The sequence below is a fragment of the Nerophis ophidion genome, linkage group LG26, assembly GCF_033978795.1.
Source record: "Nerophis ophidion isolate RoL-2023_Sa linkage group LG26, RoL_Noph_v1.0, whole genome shotgun sequence".
Lineage (NCBI taxonomy): Eukaryota > Metazoa > Chordata > Actinopteri > Syngnathiformes > Syngnathidae > Nerophis > Nerophis ophidion.
The window spans coordinates 12476881-12498372 of NC_084636.1; the positions used below are offsets into that span (position 1 = coordinate 12476881).

Below are 21492 nucleotides of genomic sequence, written 5' to 3' on the forward strand. Positions count from 1 at the left end.
AAATAATGCAATGTGTGAAAATGTAAACCTGAGAAGAAATATTTTCTGCAGGTTGAGTGCCAGGAAGTTACGGCTGTGTGACATTTAATTCGGTCTGTCATTCTTATATAAGTAATTAATTTTGTTATGCAGTAACTACTTAAATATTAGTGGAATTAATTAAATTATTATTTAAAAGTAGCACATTTGTTATATTTATTTATTTTATTTATTCAGTCCTGTACCTCAGTTCCTACCTGTTGTTTCTGTACATCCGAATAGGGAATGGACGAGGGTTGAAAATAAAATATTACGGCGGCGAAGGATTATGGTCCGTTTGAATAAAATCCCAAGAAAGGAGACTTTTCCTGTTTTATCGACAATTTCTTTGCTTTTTGCAGCAATTGGTTTCTCTTCGCGCTCCATGCAGAGAATCAACAGCAAGACAGCAAAATGTAAATGAGGTATTAATGAGGGTCAGGCGATTCCTTGTGGTCGATTTCAGCTGTAAATAATATATAAATAGTAAATGTCAGTGTTTATCTGAGGGCGACAACATATACGCATCAGATTTAGCGATAGCCTGTTAGCATTAGGGTATAGGTCACTGGCTATTTTTACATAATTTAATAAAGTAGACTGCTTCCTTTATTTCACATTTCTCGAAGAAAGTCTCACAGTCGTAAGCAGGTGAGGTCGCCGCTTTAAGTCTGGCTGAATACTTCTTATTCCTCTGTAAGTACATTTGAAAGAGTCTGTCCACTTCTCTAAACTTTACACATTTGAGCTAACTTCAATCAATCAATCAATCAATCAATGTTTACTTATATAGCCCTAAATCACTAGTGTCTCAAAGGGCTGCACAAACCACTAGGACATCCTCGGTAGGCCCACATAAGGGCAAGGAAAACTCACACCCAGTGGGACATCGGTGACAATAATGACCCAGTGGGACGTTGGTGACAATGATGACTATGAGAACCTTGGAGAGGAGGAAGCAATGGATGTCGAGCGGGTCTAACATGATACTGTGAAAGTTCAATCCGTAATGGATCCAACACAGTCGCGAGAGTCCAGTCCAAAGCGGATCCAACACAGCAGCGAGAGTCCCGTTCACAGCGGAGCCAGCAGGAAACCATCCCAAGCGGAGGCGGATCAGCAGCCCAGAGATGTCCCCAACCGATACACAGGCAAGCCGTACATGGCCACCGGATCGGACCGGACCCCTTCCACAAGGGAGAGTGGGACATAGGAAAAAAAGAAAAGAAACAGCAGATCAACTGGTCTAAAAAGGGAGTCTATTTAAAGGCTAGAGTATACAAATGAGTTTTAAGGTGAGACTTAAATGCTTCTACTGAGGTGGCATCTCGAACTGTTACCGGGAGGGCATTCCAGAGTACTGGAGCCCGAAATGAAAATGCTCTATAGCCCGCAGACTTTTTTTGGGCTTTGGGAATCACTATTAAGCCGGAGTCCTTTGAACGCAGATTTCTTGCCGGGACATATGGTACAATACAATCGGCAAGATAGGATGGAGCTAGACCGTGTAGTATTTTATACGTAAGTAGTAAAACCTTAAAGTCACATCTTAAGTGCACAGGAAGCCAGTGCAGGTGAGCCAGTACAGGCGTAATGTGATCAAACTTTCTTGTTCTTGTCAAAAGTCTAGCAGCCGCATTTTGTACCAACTGTAATCTTTTAATGCTAGACATGGGGAGACCCGAAAATAATACGTTACAGTAGTCGAGGCGAGACGTAACAAACGCATGGATAATGATCTCAGCGTCTTTAGTGGACAGAATGGAGCGAATTTTAGCGATATTACGGAGATGAAAGAAGGCCGTTTTAGTAACGCTTTTAATGTGTGCCTCAAAGGAGAGAGTTGGGTCGAAGATATACCCAGATTCTTTACCGTGTCGCCTTGTTTAATTGTTTGGTTTTCAAATGTTAGAGTTGTATTATTAAATAGAGTTCGGTGTCTAGCTGGACCGATAATCAGCATTTCCGTTTTTTTGGCGTAGACACGCCTCCAGCTGGCTACAATCCGGCGTGTTGGTCAGCTTTAGGGGCATGTAGAGTTGGGTGTCATCAGCATAACAGTGAAAGCTAACACCGTATTTGCGTATGATGTCACCTAGCGGCAGCATGTAGATGCTGAAGAGTGCAGGGCCAAGGACCGAACCCTGGGGAACTCCACACGTTACCTTAACGTAATCCGAGGTCACATTGTTATGGGAGACACACTGCATCCTATCAGTAAGATAAGAGTTAAACCAAGACAGGGCTAAGTCTGACATACCAATTCGTGTTTTGATACGTTCTAATAAAATATTATGATCGACAGTGTCGAAAGTAGCGCTAAGATCGAGGAGCAGCAACATAGATGACGCATCAGAATCCATCGTTAGCAATAGATCATTAGTCATTTTTGCGAGGGCTGTCTCCGTGGAGTGATTTGCCCTGAAACCGGATTGAAAGGTTTCACATAGATTGTTAGACGCTAAGTGTTCATTTAACTGCTCCGCAACAATTTTTTCGAGGATTTTTGAAATAAAGGGAAGGTGAGACACCGGTCGGTAGTTTACCATGAGGTCAGGATCGAGGTTAGGTCTTTTAAGAAGAGGATGAATAACCACTTTTTTGAATGCTATGGGAACAGTGCCCGAGGAAAGTGATAAGTTTATAATATTTAGCACTGATGGACCTAATAATACAAAGAGCTCCTTGATCAGTTTCCCAGGAAGAGGGTCAAGTAAACATGTTGTTTGTTTTATTCCATTTACACGTTGTAACAATTCCTCTAATGTTATTTCCTCAAAACGAGAGAAACTATTTTGGAGGGCAGTATCCGCCGTATATACCATCGTATCAGTGTTAATAGAACCCCGTTGTAGCTGGGACGCATTGTCTTTAATCTCCTTTCTAATGACTTCAATTTTCTTACTAAAGAATTGCATAAAGTCATCAGCTGAGTGGGTGGAGCTACTGGAAGGGGTCCCTTGTTGGGTTAGCGATGCTACCGTACTAAACAAAAATTTAGGATCGTTTTTATTACGGTGGATGAGATTTGAGTAATATTTAGCTTTAGCTAAGGTAAGCATGCGTTTATAAGTTATTAAACCATCACTCCATACTTGATGGTGCACCTCAAGTTTAGTCGTGCGCCATTTGCGTTCCAGCTTTCTACATAATAATTTCTGAGCTCTAGTTTCTTCTGTAAACCACGGGGTGCGCTTTTTTGGAGCCTTTTTTAACTTTAGCGGTGCTATGTTATCAATGGTTTCGCGCAGGGCGTCGTTAAAGTTGTTAGTGAGATTATCAATAGAGCCCACATATTTTGGGAATGGTGCCATTACCGAGGGCAGTAGGTCAGCAAGAGTTGTCGTTGTGGCCGTATTAATGTTGCGGCTGCTATAGCAGTTATTATTATTAGTTTGACGAACATGCGTCTGAACCTCAAATTTTATAAGGTAATGATCGGACAATACTTTAGTATACGGGAGTATCATAACTTTGGAAACGGTGATACCCCTGACAAGCTTTAGGTCTATCGTATTACCGTTGCGATGCGTGTGTTCATTTATTATTTGTGTGAGACCACAGCTATCAATTATAGTCTGGAGCGCTACGCACGGTGGGTCCGATGGGGTATTCATATGGATATTAAAGTCCCCCATTATGATTATATTATCGCCGTGTGTCACTAGATCAGCAACGAACTCTGAGAATTCATTGATAAAGTCCGAACAGGGCCCTGGAGGGCGGTAGATAACAGCCAGGTGTAGAGGCAGCGGTGTGACAGACCTCATAGTAAGCACCTCAAACGGTTTATATTTATTATTTATGTTAGGACTAAAGTTAAAGTTTTCGTTGTATATTAGTGCGACCCCCCCACGCCTTTTAAGAGGACGGGCAATATGCGCATGTGTAAAGTTAGGAGGACATGCCTCATTTAGCGCAAAAAAGTTGTTTGGTTTAAGCCAGGTTTCGCTGAGACCGATGACGTTAAGATTGTTGTCTCTGATAATATCATTAACTAACAACGTTTTGGGAGACAATGATCTTATGTTTAAAAAACCTATATTATAGGTAGTGGGCTGTTTTAGGGAATTTTTGATTAAATTATCCGTAGTAGCAATATGAATAATGTTGTGTTTATTATGCCCAGTGCATTTAGTATAATTACGACCATATCTAGGAATTGATACGACGAGAATTTTCCGATTGTTTGATTGTTGCTTTGATAAACTGCACGCATCATAGTTAGCCACCTCAGTAACGGGGATTTTCCGATTGTTTGTTTGTTGCTTTGATAAACTGCACGCATCATAGTTAGCCATCCTCAGTAAAACACATGTCCAACTCTGAAACACTCAAAGCAGAAAAAACTTGTTCTAATTTAACTGACTCCCTACCCAGACCAGTAGTCTCGCATCTTTCATTTAAATCCGGCTTCAGGATGGAGGGAAGTGGTGTTCTGTGGTGATTAGCCTTCTGCTTTGTTTTTAGCCCCGCTCGACATCCGCGTTTCCGATCACACCGCTGGCGTCTGCTCCGTTGACGGCCCCCGCTGCTACTATACTCCCCTGCTTCACAGGCCGCTGGATGTAGCCGCCGAATTATTCCCATGCTAGTTAGCACGTCTAGCAAGCACGCGTCTATCAGTCCAAAACGGCCCGATATGTCCACATCCAGAAGTGTCTGGCGGTCGTACGTGATCACGGAGTGACCACGATGTGAGCCAGCCATGAAGTTTGCAGAATTGTCCGGTATTTCTGCCAAATGTTCCATCTTTAGCAAGAGCTCCGCGATGTTGCAGCCCGTCCGGGCGCCGCCATCTTGGAACTTGGCTAACATTAGCAACTCTCATGTCGCAGGGACCTCATGTGACCTACTGTGGCCTAGGATAGACAAACAAGACAGTCCTCACAAGACCGCAACTCTTAACTCTTAAATTAAGAGCCGCATACAGCCCGTTATTTGTCAAATTGGCTCGCCAGACCTTTCCAAATAATTTCTTTTAGACCTTGAACATCGAAACTGGAGCCGCCGTTATGATGTGCAGCACTGTGTTCAAATTACCGCTAGTCTTGAGCTATACAAAGTATTATAATGGCTGGAATTTGCACTTCTGAGTGATATACAAATTATTACGGGAATCTGCATCACAGCATCTCAGATGAGGCGCAAAGTAGGACTGGGCGACATATCGATATACTCTATATCGCAGGTTTGTCCCTGCGATATAGAAAATGATTATCGGTTATTCGACACATATTGAAATATCTTGTGTGACATCATGCACAATAGTGCACCTTATTTGTTTTAAACTATTGTAGTGGCATTCTGTGCAAAAGGTGCACTTTAATTTAGTGTTGTTTTGATATGTCACCTTAGTGACATCATGCACAAAAGTGCATTCATAGCTTGTTTTAAAAGGTCTCTGACAATTTTGCACTTTGTGTTTTGAAATGACATGAATGTTAGTGCCACTGCTTAATAAATGTTTAATAATACAGTTTTGCTAAATTGACTTAGTTGCGATTTCCCTCTCTGCATGAAAGTTTAAAATGAGCATATATTATTGCAGTATGAACAAGAATGTTTTAATGTAGACACAGAATCACCATACTGCTGTGATTATATGCATCAAGTGTTCATTCAAGGCTGAGGCAAAATATCGAGATATATATTGTGTATGGCAGGGGTAGGGAACCTATGGCTCTAGAGCCAGATGTGGCTCTTTTGATGACTGCATTTGGCTCTCGGATAAATCTGAGCTGACATTGCTTAACACTATAAGTAATGAATAATTCCACTTGTAATCACAGCGTTAATAACGTTCAAAATATAAAACATTCCCATGCTTTTTTATGTTCAAGAAGTTGCATTAATGGTAAGAAGTAATTTATTTATTATTGGTTAGTGTGGGGCTTGCCCTCCTGGGGTTCTTCAGACCACCAAGAGCCTGTTTTAGGGTTACAATATTGTTTTATTTTATTTTTCTCTCAGTTGCTTTCCAGCAATTGTCTTTTTCTCTTTCGTCCTCACTCACGCTCTGGCTCCAGCCCCAACCCTGTCCCTCCTCCTGGCTGCTGCTTATAACAGAGCGACAGGTGATTAGATAACAAGGCCCAGGTGGGCCTTCTACGCACCTGTCGCTGATTTCGAGGCCGGTCCTGGCAACATCCTGCTTTGCTGCAGGCCCGGAGGCCACGCCTCCTCCACAGTTAGCTTCAGAATAACAATGTTATTAGAAAGAATAAGAGACCTATTATACTCTGGAAATGTTGGTCTTACTTAAAAATGCACGCGTTTAGTTGTGTTCAGTGTTAAAAAAAATATTATATGGCTCTTAGGGAAATACATTTTAAAATATTTGGCTTCTTGGCTCTCTCAGCCAAAAAGGTTCCCGACCCCTGGTGTATGGTGACATGGCCCAAAAATATCGACATATTAATAAAAGGCTATATCGCCCAGCCCTAGCGCCAAGCAGTGTGGGTGTGGTCTGTACCCAGTGTTTCTGACCCTGACACCCGCGGAAGCAGATTTTTACAACAAAATTCTACAGAAAAGTGATGGCAAATTAGAATAATTTATTTAATTTTTTTACCCATTATGTTCATATTTTGCCGTGCATGTGGCGTTTTGCTTCGTTGTAAAAGATGTCGATCAAGGAGACTGCCTGAGAAGTAATACAGGAGTGACGTTCATATGTTGTCATATGTCCATGAATTGATTAACGTGGACCCCGACATAAACAAGTTGAAAAACGTATTCGGGTGTTACCATTTAGTGTCAATTGTACAGAATATGTACTGAACTGTGCTATCTACTAATAAGTTTCAATCAATCAATCAATTGTTAATATTCAGGGTTTTATCATTCATAGTTAAAATTGTAAATCCCACACTCTTTATTTTCATGTACATTCTGGGTGTCTCATTCAGTAAAAGAAAAAATCCATGCCGTTTTTTGAGCCGGTTGTTCATAAAAAATGTTGCATTCAATCAGTCATTGTTGTGAGTTTTTTATTTTTATTATTGTACCTGGAAAAAAGGGACCTAAGCCAACTCGCACGCATGGAGTACTTGGAAGATAACACATGTGGAGACAGATGAGGGAGAATGGACGCATTTTGGCTTAAAAACAAACAATCCAGGCAACATGAAGCGCTGCTCTGGAAGAGTTGCTTCAAAACCTAGCTTGCTAGCGGCTAACGTCAATCCACAGTGTTTTAGCTTCTTCTAAATCACTAATCCTCCCCTTCATGGCAACAAATAAACTACGTTTTTTTTACAAGTATCATCCCTGCAGGACGAGGCATAGCTTAAACATTCTTTACTACACACTTACTACACACGCTCCTGAATGTAATCAAATGCCACAGGCATTTACTGTAACGATACAAAGTACAAGAGCTGTATATAGTATATACTACAAAGATTACATTCTTTTATTTTTTATTATGACAAAATCTTTTGTCATTTCTGTACACAGAGGAACTTTAGTTATGGACAATACAGGATCCTGTAACTACTTAGTATTGGATCGATACCAAAATTTGTACGACCACTCAAAACTAATATAAAATATCCAAACAACATAATTAATACGTGTTTATTACACATGAAGTGTAGAGATAACATGTTAAAACAGAAAGTAAGCAGATATTAACTGTAAATGAAAAAGTAGATTAATAATCCATTTTCTACAGCTTGTCCCTCCATAATTTTGACAAAATAAGTAATGGCACAATGTTACCGCATACGTCAGCAGCCAAATTAGAAGCTTTTGTTTACTTACTACTAAAGGAGAAGTTGTCTAATAGGTTCACTATCTTATTTAATGGCAAAATTGTTATTTGATTCTGATAAACGTATGTTTAATGCACCATAAGATTTTACGTTAAAATAGGCTCCAGCACCCCTGAAACCCTGAACGGGACAAGCGGTAGGAAATGGATTGATGGATTAAACCAGGGGTAGGGAACCTGTGGCTCTTTTGATGACTGCATCTGGCTCTCAGATAAATCTTAGCTGACATTGCTTAACACGATGATTATGAATAATTTTGATGGTAATCACAGTGCTAAAAATAACATGCAAAATATAAAACATTCTCATGCATTTAAATCCATCCATCCGTTTTCTACCGCACCTGTTCAAGAAGTCGCATTAATGGTAAGAAGTATTTTATGTCACGATGGGTGGGTCGCAGCTTGCTGCAGGGTCGTTCCCCCAGGAAGGCAGACGGACTACTCGGGACATGGCATTTAGGTAAAAACATGATTTAATTTAAACTAAAAAAAGATACAAACAAAAATCGCTCACAGTGGAGGCACAACTTGGGCTAAGGAACAAAGCTAACGCATAAACAGACTAAGAACATAAATCAAACAAAACTTACTTGGCATGGCATGAAGCACGAAACAATGGCAAGGCATGAAACAAGTCAGCACAGAGCAAGAAAAGATCACATCGACGCCAGGGGGACGGACTGGCAAAGACAAGCTTAAATACTGCCTCTGATTAGTGCTCGGGAAGCAGGTGAGCGGGCATTTTGTCCACCAGAGACAGGTGGACAAAATGAGTAACCAAGGAAACCAGACAAGGGAGTGGAAAAAAAACAGGAACTTAAAGAGTCCAAAGGACAGACAGGACTTGGCCAAACAAAAACATCATCAACAGACATGACATTTTATTTATTATTGGTTAGCTTCAGAATAACAATGTTATTAAAAAAAATAAAAGACTTATTATACTCTAAAAATGTTGTTCTTACTTAAAAATGCACATATTTAGTTGCACTCAGTGTTAAAAGATATGATATGGCTCTCACTGAAATACATTTTGAAATATTTGGCTTTCTCTCTCAGCCAAAAAGGTTCCCGACCCCTGGATTAAACCAACAATAAAAAAAAATTGTGGTCCCTTTTATTTTGAAAAGTATCAAAATACATTGATTTTAATGAATATTTTAAGCCTACTATGCCACAGTATTTTAATGTTGATCATTATAAACCACTGGTTTAACGTCATGTGTTGTCAGTCTTTATGCTATGAATTTTCAACATGATTTAAATAAAATTGTATGGTCTGTTATCGTTTGTAGTCTTAATATGTGCATGTGTGTAATTGTGTCTCCTTAGGGGTCAAGAAAGTGCCGGAATTGTTACAAGTGATGGCGCCAGTCCCCCAACATACACAACCCACAAGGTAACACCTCACACACACACACACCACATAAAACTCAAAGTAGTAAAACCCCCTCACTGTTCCCCACCCCTGCTCTTAACTACGTGTTTCTCAGGGTATGGGCTTGGTGAGCACGGCCTTCCCCCCTGAGGCTCTCTCGAAGCTGCGCTATGGCAACCTGGGCATCTGCCACACTCGCTACTCCACCACGGGCATGTCAGAGCTGCAGAACTGCCAGCCCTTTGTGGTGGACACGCTGCACGGCAAGATCGCAGTGGCGCATAACGGAGAGCTGGTTAACGCTCACGGCCTGCGAAAGAAGGTCGGTCCGGACCTGATTTTGTATTTTTATAAAAGGGAAAAAATGTTTAAATATTTACATTACTTGTCATTTAAAAATAACTAGTTTATTGTATACTTGAGTGTATTTATATATAATAATAATAGGTACTGTATTTTCTAGACCATAGGGCGCACTGCCGATGAGCGGGTCTATTCAGGTCTTTTCTCACACAAAAGGCGCATTAAAGGGGTCATATTATGATTATTTTCTAAACGTAAAACACTTCCTTGAGGTCTACATAACATGTAATTGTAGTTATTTGGTCAAAATGTTGCATAGATTGTTTTACAGATCATCTTCAAGTCGCTTTCTGACAGTCGCTTCAGTATGCGCCGTTTTGTAGGCGGTCTTATGTACGTGGTTCACCTTCGACAGTGTCTTTTCCCCGTCATCTTTGTTGTAGCGGTGTAGCGTGCAAGGACGGGAGTGGAAGAAGTGTCAAAAGATGGAGCTAACTGTTTTAATGACATTCAGACTTTACTTAAATCAACAACGGAGCAGTATCTCCTCATCCATAGCTCACTAGTGCAACAACGCCGGAAATGTGTCCCGTGAAAAACCGTCAGAAAGGAACTGTCTAATACAGGGGTCGGGAACCTTTTGGGCTGAGAGAGCCATTCAAGCAAAATATTTTAAAAGTATTTCCGTGAGAGCCATATAATATTTTTTTTTAAGGCTGAATTCAACTAAATGCGTGCATTTTTAAGTAAGACCAACATTTTTAGAGTATAATAAGTCTCATTCTTTTTAATAACATTATTCTGAAGCTAAACAAGAATAAATAAAATACTTCTTACCAATAATGCGACTTCTTGAACAGGTGCGGTAGAAACCGGATGGATGGATTAAAATGCATGAGAATGTTTTATATGTTGAATGTTATTTTTGACACTGTGATTACCAACGGAATTTTTCATTACTTACCGTGTTAAGCAATGTCAGCTAAGATTTATCTGAGAGCCAGATGCAGTCATCAAAAGAGCCACATCTGGCTTTAGAACCATAGGTTCCCTACCCCTGCTCTAATAGCTAAAGTTCCGTGGGTGAGTAATGTGAACTCACTACACTGGTAGTTTTTAGGGCTTCCATAGCGAGATATAAGTTAACACTTTACGCTACTTTATATTAGAAATGGCAACAGCAGAGGATGAATCTTCCATAACAAGAATATAGTGAAAAACAAGGAGCTTATTGACTACATCAGGACTTATGCAGATCTCAAACATCAGCAGGTACCAGAAAGTAAGAAAAGTTGGTTTTGCGTAATATTGTGAAAAAAAACGCCATATAATGTCTGGTAATAGGTGCCATTTTGCGGTCCTTATACACTCACCATAGTAAGACTTGTATGTCTGACTTCAGTAGCCATAATGGGCCAACAATCCATCAAGCGGTGCAGCTTCAAAGTTGTACTAAAACATTTTGACAGATTTTTGAGTGCCGTGTGTAATGTTCTTTTTTTTTTTTTTTTTCAATGGAACATTTAAAGTGTTGGTGTCGTTTACTGGCATCATATTGCAGTCTACATGTATCTCTTATGTGTGACTGCCATCTACTGGTCACACTTATCATTACACCATGAGCCAAAAAAATTGCTCCGAGGTCAGTAAGCACATCCAGAATTATTCCGTGCATTACATGCACCGGGTTATAAAGCACTCTGTAGATTTTTGAGAAAATTAAAGGATTTAAGTGCACCTTTTATAGTCCTAAAAATCCAGGAAGTAAATGCATTAATTTGTACAAAAATTGGTAAATTATAGGGATGTTCAGATTTGGAATTTACAGAATGCTGTTGATATCGATCATCCATGAGTAGTATCAGCCAGTACCAATACTGTTACAGGTCACAGGTATTAAATGTAAACTTTTTCATTTTAGTAATAGCAAGGGCTATTGACGGTTTAACAGTATCAACACAATATTTAACTGTTTGATCATTCTATTTTATTACAATTTCATTTATCAAAACAAAGCCAATAGTAGTTTTTACATTTGTTTAGTTATTGTGTACTACTACTCATTTAAATCATTTTAATTTTGCCCTCAAAGTCCTTGTGTACAGGGAATAGATTTCTTTAATTTCTAAACGTTGACAAAAACACACCAAAAAAAATCTGAGAAAACAAAAATATCAATGTAAACACAAGTATCGATCATTTACTGATACTTATCTTTTGATATCAACACTACCAATTTATGGATCGCTCCGTCCCCCTTACAGTTTCTATTATATTATCCTCTCTCTAGACTTGTAATATACTCTTTCTGCTGTAACGTGCTTCCATCTACACCAAGTTCTCTGTACTTGGTGGTGTCGTTTAAGGATAGCTTAACGATTAGCATGCCTGCTCCTAGCTTGCTCATGGTGTGTTACATGTCTCATCCTCCAATAATAATACTCGATGACCATACTAAGAAATGCAGTTTAATTTCCGGAATTAATGTGATTATTATCTTAGGGGAAAAAATCCACACTTTTTATGGAGATTAGGGATGTGATTATAAACTATTAATGATAACCATGTGTATTAAATGTTTTATCATTTTATGTTAAAATGATTGGAAAACTGTGATTTATAACCAGTGCCATACCATGATAAAATAAAAAAATGACTAGTGTGAGCTTAAATAATAACATGAAAACAAAAAATATTAACGTCTTTCCCAATTAAAAAAAACACAAACCCCAATACAAAACTAAGATTCAGTTTTGGGCATCGAACCTCCAGGATGTGCTCTCGGTACAGAATTTTCAATCAATGCTCCAAAGATAATGACAAATGGAGGTCGTTTTCTTTTTAACAACTTTGTTAACACTGACGGAGGTGTCTAACACAGCAAGTGAACTGACATGAGGTTACATAAATTCAGACAAGTGAACACTCAATTAGCCTTTATTAATAAAATGTTGTCAACAAAAATGTGTAAAAACTTTTAACAAATTAAAATGGAAGAAGATAAACATATTCAAACACAAATAAAAATGGCTCCTAAAAACCGGAACAATATTTAATGTTTCTGTTGTAATTGTTTTTAAATCCAAGTTGGTTGAAAGATTTCAGTGTACTTTTTGAGCACATTCAGCAATACCGCGAAAATAATGTGATAAATTTGCTCACAATAACTGATATAAAATATTAATATCTTTACATTCCTGATGGGCACACGAAAATAGCTTCTAACCGCTTGTCAGCCTTGGGATTAAAGATAAACACAGTGTCCACCAGAGGTAATCGGCATTAAAAAGTATTCCTTGGCATTGCGATAACATACTTTTTCACAAAATTGGTTGATACTGATGGGTGGCCAATCGATTGACACAACCTTATTTTCTCTATTTCAAATGTATAGCGTTATGAGAATATGGGTTAAGCTACAGCATTCTCTTAAAAAATCTGTTTAAATATTGGGGCGAAAAGTCCTGATCAGTGCAACTTTTTCCTGTTCTGCACCAAAAGTTATTGGCCCATGTCCTATCCCTTGATTAAGTTTTACGTTCTTTGTACACAATCCTGGTGACTTAGAGGAAGAAAAGTTGATAGAAGGAAGTGTTGGCAAACTCTAATAATAAATCAGTTTACTGTGTAGAATTAATGGATTTAATGGTGCAATAAAGCAACTGGAGCAGAGTGCAATACCTGGCTGCAACCAGCAGAGGCGCTGCTGGTTGAAAAAGGGGTTTATTATTGTTGCCATGGTAACGGCAGTGGACATAACGGGTGGTCTATGTGCAGGTCATGCGTCACGGCGTGGGTCTGTCCACCAGCTCTGACAGCGAGCTCATCACACAGCTGCTGGCCTTGACCCCACCCACGGAGGAGCTGGACGCCCCCAACTGGGTGGCCAGGTTAGTCCTCCACAGTTATTCCACCAGCGCATTAACAGCCCATAAAAGGTATTTTCGTTTTGTTTTGTAGAATCAAGAATTTGATGACTGAGACGCCCACGTCTTACTCGCTGTTGATGATGTTTAAAGACGTGATTTACGCCGTGCGGGACCCCTACGGCAATCGACCCCTCTGCATTGGACGCATCGTCCCCGTCTCCAAACTGCACAAGTCAGGTAGTCTCTTTTTTTCATTTATTTTTTTTTACCTCACTGCTGCTGTTTCACTTGATTTGCTATCTTGTTTTCAGGCGGTGGTGAAGCGGACACCGAGGGCTGGGTCGTGTCCTCCGAGTCCTGCAGCTTTCAGTCCATTGGTGCAAAGTATGCTCTTATTATTGTTATACTGTATATTATACTATTGAACTGAAATGAAGTGAAGCTTACCACATTCTCGTCTCTCGTCAGGTATTACAGGGAGGTCCTCCCAGGAGAGATCGTCCAGATATCTCGACACGGAGTCAAGTCTTTGAGCGTGGTCCCTCGTCGCGAAGGGGACCTTCCCGCCTTCTGCATATTTGAATATGTTTACTTCGCCAGACCAGACTCCATTTTTGAAGGTGCCATAATGTAGTATTTTTCAGCAGTTTTCAATAAGCCTCGGTGTCTTTGAAAGCGTGTGTGAGACAAAATGTAATGATAGTGACGTAATTTAAAAGCAAGCGGTATGTCGCAGGTCAGATGGTGTACACCGTCAGACAGCGCTGCGGTCGACAACTGGCCATCGAAGCTCCCACAGACGCAGACGTGGTCAGCACCGTGCCAGAGTCGGCCACCCCCGCCGCTCTGGGTTACGCCCAACAGGTCAGTCTGAAAACTAAAAAATCCCCACCCCCCGCAACTTCCTGACGTGTTCTAACTCCCTTCTCTCAGTCCGGCCTGCCTTACATCGAGGTCCTGTGCAAGAACCGCTATGTCGGGAGAACCTTCATCCAGCCCAACACCCGCCTGAGGCAGCTGGGTGTGGCCAAGAAGTTTGGCGCCCTGACGGACAACTTTGCCGGCAAGCGAGTGGTGCTGATTGACGACTCCATCGTCCGGGGAAACACCATCTCCCCCATCATCAAACTGCTGAAGGAAGCCGGGGCTACTGAGGTCTGTCAAAGATCATTATCGTTATTCATTACAAAGCAGAACATCCAGAGACAATTAAAGATAAGACCACCCCTCTTTTTAGGAAAACGTGTATTTCATATCTGCTGGACGTCTGTGCTTCTTTGATAGCTATTGTTGTCAAATTAGCATCAAAAATTGGTTGCAAATTTTCTAAAAGCAAAACACTTTTAAGATGGCGTAGTGCAGGGGTCGGGAACCTTTTTGGCTGAGGGAGCCAAAAAGCCAAATATTTTAAAATCTATTTCCGTAAGAGCCATATAATATTTTTTTTTAACACTGAACATAACTAAACGCGTGTATTTTTTAAGTAAGACCAACATTTCTAGAGTATAATAGGTCTCTTATTCTTTGTAATAACATTGTTATTCTGAAGCTAACTGTGGAGGGGGCGTGGTCTGCGGGTCTGCAGCGACAGGTGCGTAGAAGGCCCACCTGGGCCTTGTTATCTAATCACCTGTCGCTCTGTTATAAGCAGCAGCCAGGAGGAGAGACTGGGTTGGGGCTGGAAATACTATTTCTGGAAACGTATTGAAAAATAAAACAATATTGTAACCCTGAAACAGGCTCTCATGTCGGTGCTTGGGGTCAGGAGGGCAAGCCCCACACTTACCAATAATAAATAAATAACTTCTTACCATTAACGCAACTTCTTGAACAGGTGCGGTAGAAACGGATGGATGGATTAAAAATGCATGAGAATATTTTATATTTTGAACATTATTTTTAACACTGTGATTACAAGTGGAATTATTCATTACTTATCGTGTTAAGCAACATCAGTTCAGATTTATCAGAGAGCCAGATGCAGTCATCAAAAGAGCCACATCGGGCTCTAGAGCCATAGGTTCCCTACCCCTGGCGTAGTGGGTAGAGCGGCCGTGCCAGAAACCTGAGGGTTACAGGTTCGCTTCCCACCTATTGACATCCAAAAAATCGCTGCCGTTGTGTCCTTGGGCAGGACACTTCACCCTTTGCCCCCGGTGCCGTTCACACTGGTGAATGAATGATTGGTGGTGGTCGGAGGGGCCGTAGGGGCAAACTGGCAGCCATGCTTCCGTCAGTTTACCCTAGAGCAGCTGTGGCTACAGATGTAGCTTACCACCACCAGGTGTGAATGAATGATGGGTTCCCACTTCTCTGTGAGCGCTTTGAGTATCTAACAATAGAAAAGCGCCATATAAGTCTAATTCATTATTATTATTATTAAGACACTTGTCCAGCAAATCTGCATATACAGGTTACTGGTGTGTGAGTGACAGGAAGAAAAGCATTTGCATGGATGCACGCCACTTAAAAAGTTAGATTAAACAGTGTACTAAAATTATTCAGATTAAGAAACTGTTCAAACTGAGACTGTTAAAGCACAAATAAGAAGAATATTAATAAATATGTTTAGCTTATTGAAAATGAAATAAACTTACCGTATTTTTCGGACCATAGGGCGCACTGCCAATGAGTGGGTTTATTCAGGTCTTTTTTCATACAAAAGGCGCACCGGATTATAAGGCGCATTAAAGGGGTCATTTTGAATTTGTTTTAATTTAAAACACTTCCTTGTGGTCTACATAACATGTAATGGTGGTTCTTTGGTCAAAATGTTGCATAGATTGTTTTACAGATCATCTTCAAGCCTCTTTGAGACAGTGAAGTGAATTATATTTATATTGCGCTTTTCTCAAGTGACTCAAAGCGCTTTACATAGTGAAACCCAATATCTAAGTAACATTTAAACCAGTGTGGGTGGCACTGGGAGCAGGTGGGTAAAGTGTCTTGCCCGAGGATACAACGGCAGTGACTAAGATGGTGGAGGCGGGAATCGAACCTGCAACCCTCAAGTTGCTGGCACGGCCACTCTACCAACCGAGCTATGCCGCCCAGTCTAGTCAGGAAGCACCGTGTTGTGGGCGGCCTTATTTACGTGGCTCACCTTCGGCAGCGTCTTCTCCCCGTCATCTTTGTTGTAGCGGTGTAGCGTGCAAGGACGGGAGTGGAAGAAGTGTCTAAAGATGAAGCTAACTGTTTTAATGATATTCAGACTTTACTTCAATCAATAACGGAGCAGCATCTCCTCGTCCTTGGCTCACTAGTGCAATAACGCCGGAAATGTGTCCTGTGAAGGACTGTCTGTCCGGAACTATCTAATAACTGAAGTTCCTTGGGTGAATAATGTAAACTCACTGCACCGGTATGTTTTAGCACTTTCATGGCAAGTTCACTGAGAGATATAAGTAAGAACTGTACACTACTTTATATTAGAAGTGGCAACAGCAGAGGATGGATGTCCCACAACAAGAAGATAGAGGAAAAAGAAGAAGCTTATTGACTACGATGTTGGTACATTGATTGATTGATTGAGACTTTTATTAATAGATTGCACAGTTCAGTACATATTCCGTACAATTGACCACTAGATGTTAACACCCGAATAAGGTTTTCAACTTGTTTAAGTCGGGGTCCACGTAAATCAATTCATGGTACAGACTACAAAGGCGGACTTGCGCAAATTTTCAGGACTTATGCAGATCCCACATACAGATCAGCAGGTATCAGAAGGTAAGAAAAGTTGCTTTGGCACAATATTGCGAAACAAAATGCCAGATAATGTCTTACCTTATACACATAGGCGCCGATCAACATTTCTGCCAGTGGGTGCTCGGTGTTTGTGTATTAAAAAGAAAAAGATGTTCAGCGACGTTAATATCAAATATGATTTGTGGCATAATTATTTTGTAAAACGGACCAAACTCGCCATGAAATTAACTACAACAAGATGGATTTTTTTCAAATTATTGTAAAGATTGAAAGATGCCATCAATCCCACGTGGGTGCTCGGGCCCTGAAGCACCCACAGGCTTGGCGCCTATGCTTTTACACACACCATAACAATACTCGTATGCTGAAGCACGGTACTAAGCATCAAGCGGTGCGGCATCATAGCTTACCAAAGTCGTACTAAAACATTTTAAAGATTTGAGCGCCATGTGTAATGTTGCATATTTTCAATGGAACATACAGTATAACATTTTGGTGTTGTTTACTTGAGTCATATTGCAGTCTACACGTATCTCTTATGTGTGACTGCCATATACTGGTCACACTTATCATTTCACCAAGTACTAAATGAAATAGCTTCAAGGTTGGTAAGCACAACCAAAATTATTCCGTACATTAGGCGCACTGTCGAGTTTTGAGAAAATTTAAGGTTTTTTAGTGTGCCTTTAGAGTCGGAAAAATACAGTACAGAAAAAATTCAGTTTAAGAAACTGTTCAAACTGAAACTATCCATCCATCCATCCATCCATTTTCTACTGCTTATTCCCTTTGGGGTCGCTGGGGCGCTGGTGCCTATCTCAGCTACAATCAGGCGGAAGACGGTGTACACCCTGGACAAGTCGCCACCTCATCGCAGAAAACTGACACTATTAAAGTACAAATAAGTAGAATATTGATAAAAATGTTGATCTTATTGAAAATTAAATAAAGGTATTCCTTTCACTATATGAAATACAACTCTATTACATTTTTAAAGAATTGTATTATTCATGGAGCACTTTGTGTATAAATTGAAAGCAGGAGGTGAACACAAGTGTTAGCCATTACCATTAAATGAAACAGGGGTACAATTTAAATAAGCTCTGCTCCTTCCTACTCCTTTTCGAACATGTTGAAAAGAGAAACTTTAGTTTGATGTATAATGGTTTAAGAAAAATAATTTACACTTAAACCATAAAAAACAAAACACGGCGACTGGCAGTCACAGGTTAGGACTTGTATTTGTACAAGTTTGACCAAACCTCTTTCAAAGGGGACCCATGGATTTGCAAACCAAACTTTTTGTACCTGTTTTTGTGTATTTGGGATTTGCATAAGTCCCGGAAATGTGAAATCATATCATACCATGAATACATGGCAGCGATAAAAAAAAAAAAAAACAATCTTGCCTTGGAACGAGCCTTTTGGGATTTGCCTTATTTACGTCACTGGACATCTCCATATATGGTAAGGCAACCAATGAGTTTAGTGCGAGTCTGCCATTTTTATTCAGTCGCAGTCAATAAGTTTCTTATTTTTCCTCTACCTTATTCTTGTGGGGCAGACTGGCTCGTACATGCACACGCATCGTCCGCCGTTGCTTTTTCTTATACATAGTAACGTACAGTTTGAACTTAAATCTGTCAGTAGAATTCGCATGGAAACGCTAAAAATGACATCATGGCTAACGGGGCGGAGACTCTGTGAGATTTGGCACGTAAATAAGGCTGCGCACAAAGACACTGTCAGAAAGCGGCTTGAAGATGATCTGTAAAACATAATCGATGCAAAATTATGATCAAAGAACCACCGTTACCGTATTTTTCAGATAATAAATCGCTCCGGCCGAAAATGCATAATAAAGAAGGGAAAAAACATACATACGTTGGGAGGGGGGATTTTTTATATATTTTTTAAAATCTAATTTATTATTTTTTGTCATGAAAAAGGGAGGTTTTTTGGGTTGGTGTGATTTAAGAAAATAAAGATAATAATTAAAATAAATAATAATAATTAAAAAATCATTTGCAGCCTGGTACCAATCGAGTGGTTGGGGACCACCGATGTAGACCACAAGGAAATGTTTTAAATGTAGAAAAAAAAATACTTATCCCTTGTTGATGTTCATATTGTTGTTACTCAGCAGTATTTTAATATAAAAGTGTTTGATTGTTAGGCATTAAAAGCCACAAAATGAAACGGGTCCATCAGACCCAAAAATGCTGGCTGAGTAACAATATGAACATTGCACGGAAAATTTCTCAGCCAGTTTCTGCTTCCCACAGGGATTCTTCTTTTCTGTTTCTGCACCTGCGGTTCCCACACAAGGTTGCAACATTGTTTGTCAACACTGTCTGCTCTCATTTTCTCGCACAATTGACCCTCTGATGTTCTGTGTACCCACACTCTGTCCTCCTTCTGTCTAGGCCTGCTGTGTGGGTGGGTGGGTGGGTGCGTGTGGTACACAGAACATCAATTTCCACACTTCTATTAAACATCTAATATGTAATAGAAATGTGTATGGTGTGTGGTCATTAATTATGTATTCTGATATATGTTCTTCACAGAAAATGACACCAAGTCAGCGAGTCTGAGTTTGAAAATGTAATTAATTGTATCATTTTTCTTTTAATAAAAAATGAAAACGGGTCCCACAGACCCCAACACCACCCAAAAGTGTTAAATCAGAATGCCTGGCTTTTTTTATGATTCCATCTCCTCCTCCACAGGTTCACATCAGAGTGGCCTCGCCGCCTATTAAGTTCCCTTGTTACATGGGCATCAACATCCCCACTAAAGAGGAGCTCATCGCCAACAAGCCAGAGTTCCAGGACATTGCTGGATACATTGGTAAGTGCTACTCCCGATGTAAATGTGATGTATAAGTGAGGCAAAAAGTATTTAGTCAGCCACCGATTGTGCAAGTTCTCCCACTTAAAATGATGACAGAGGTCTGTAATTTTCATCATAGGTACACTTCAACTGTGAGAGACAGAATGTGGGGAAAAAAAATCCAGGAATTCACATTGTAAGAATTTTAAAGAGTTTATTTGTAAATTTTGGTGGAAAATAAGTATTTGGTCAACCATTCAAAGCTCTCACTGATGGAAGGAGGTTTTGGCTCAAAATCTCACGATACATGGCCCCATTCATTCTTTCCTTAACACGGATCAATCGTCCTGTCCCCTAAGCAGAAAATTAGCCCCAAAGCATGATGTTTCCACCCCCATGCTTCACAGTAGGTGTGGTGTTCTTGGGATGCAACTCAGTATTCTTCTTCCTCCAAACACGACGAGTTGAGTTTATACCAAAATGGATACACGGATGATACAGCAGAGGATTGGGAGGATGTCATGTGGTCAGATGAAACCAAAATATAACTTTTTGGTATAAACTCAACCCGTCGTGTTTGGAGAAAGAAGAATACTGAGTTGCATCCCAAGAACACCATAGCTACTGTGAAGCATGGGGGTGGAAACATCATGTTTGGGGCTGTTTTTCTGCTAAAGGGACAGGACGATTGATCCGTGTTAAAGAAAGAATGAATGGGGCCATGTATCGTGAGATTTTGAGCCAAAACCTCCTTCCATCAGTGAGAGCTTTGAATGGTTGACCAAATACCTTTTTTCCACCATAATTTACAAATAAATTCTTAAAAATTCCTACAATGTGAATTCCTTGGTTTGATTTTCACATTCTGTCTCTCACAGTTGAAGTGTACCTATGATGAAAATTACAGACCTCTGTCATCATTTTGCACAATCAGTGGCTGACTAAATATTTTATTGCCCCACTGTATAAGGTAAAGCGCCTTGGTTATCATTCCAGGTATAGTAAAGCGCTATGTAAATACAGACCATTTTGTTTGACCATGAACTAACAAAGCTGTCTGTTGTTTAGGTGCTGACAGCGTGCAGTATCTGACCGTGGAGGGTCTGGTGTCGGCGGTCCAGAAAGGGGTGGCCTCCTTGCAGGGTGACAAGATGATCAACTCCACTAATGAAAAGTCAGGCAGAGTGGGTCACTGCACCGCCTGTCTGACTGGGAAGTATCCTGTAGAACTAGAGTGGTAACTGCTGAGTCATGCCGCCCTCCTTCCTAAAAAATAACTTTCTTCCATCCATCTCGGATGAGGTTACAGCAGCTGAGAATGTCCCCTTCTACTGACCTCTAGTGGTTGCTAATGTATCTGTTTCCTTACTTATAAGTTATGTAAATATATCTGCTCAAACCTTTAGTTTACTCGTTTTTATGTTTCAACATTAAAAAATTTAATTCTGAAGAGAAAAAAAAACGCACAAACCAAAAATAGAAACTTTTCATTGTATGATGAAGTTTGAGTTGTGAGCTACTTTCCGTTCTTTATATGCCATCGTCTGACTTGACTTGTGGAATGCATTAACCAATGTGAACACAATAAAAGTTTGACTGATGAA

The 21492-nt window shown here is 40.2% G+C and overlaps 1 protein-coding gene across 2 annotated transcripts in view; it reads left to right on the plus strand.

Annotated features, from left to right (window-relative positions):
* Nucleotides 1–21492, plus strand: part of ppat (phosphoribosyl pyrophosphate amidotransferase) — a 48433-nt gene extending 26941 nt beyond the window's left edge. For both annotated transcript variants that reach the window (XM_061888470.1, XM_061888471.1), the window contains exons 3-12: nucleotides 9131–9197; nucleotides 9292–9498; nucleotides 13257–13369; nucleotides 13440–13585; nucleotides 13660–13732; nucleotides 13817–13968; nucleotides 14085–14212; nucleotides 14282–14503; nucleotides 19786–19906; nucleotides 20957–21492. In XM_061888470.1, coding sequence (XP_061744454.1) covers nucleotides 9131–9197; nucleotides 9292–9498; nucleotides 13257–13369; nucleotides 13440–13585; nucleotides 13660–13732; nucleotides 13817–13968; nucleotides 14085–14212; nucleotides 14282–14503; nucleotides 19786–19906; nucleotides 20957–21129 — 1402 coding nt within the window. In that variant the 3' untranslated portion in view covers nucleotides 21130–21492. The remainder of the gene's footprint in view (nucleotides 1–9130; nucleotides 9198–9291; nucleotides 9499–13256; nucleotides 13370–13439; nucleotides 13586–13659; nucleotides 13733–13816; nucleotides 13969–14084; nucleotides 14213–14281; nucleotides 14504–19785; nucleotides 19907–20956) is intronic.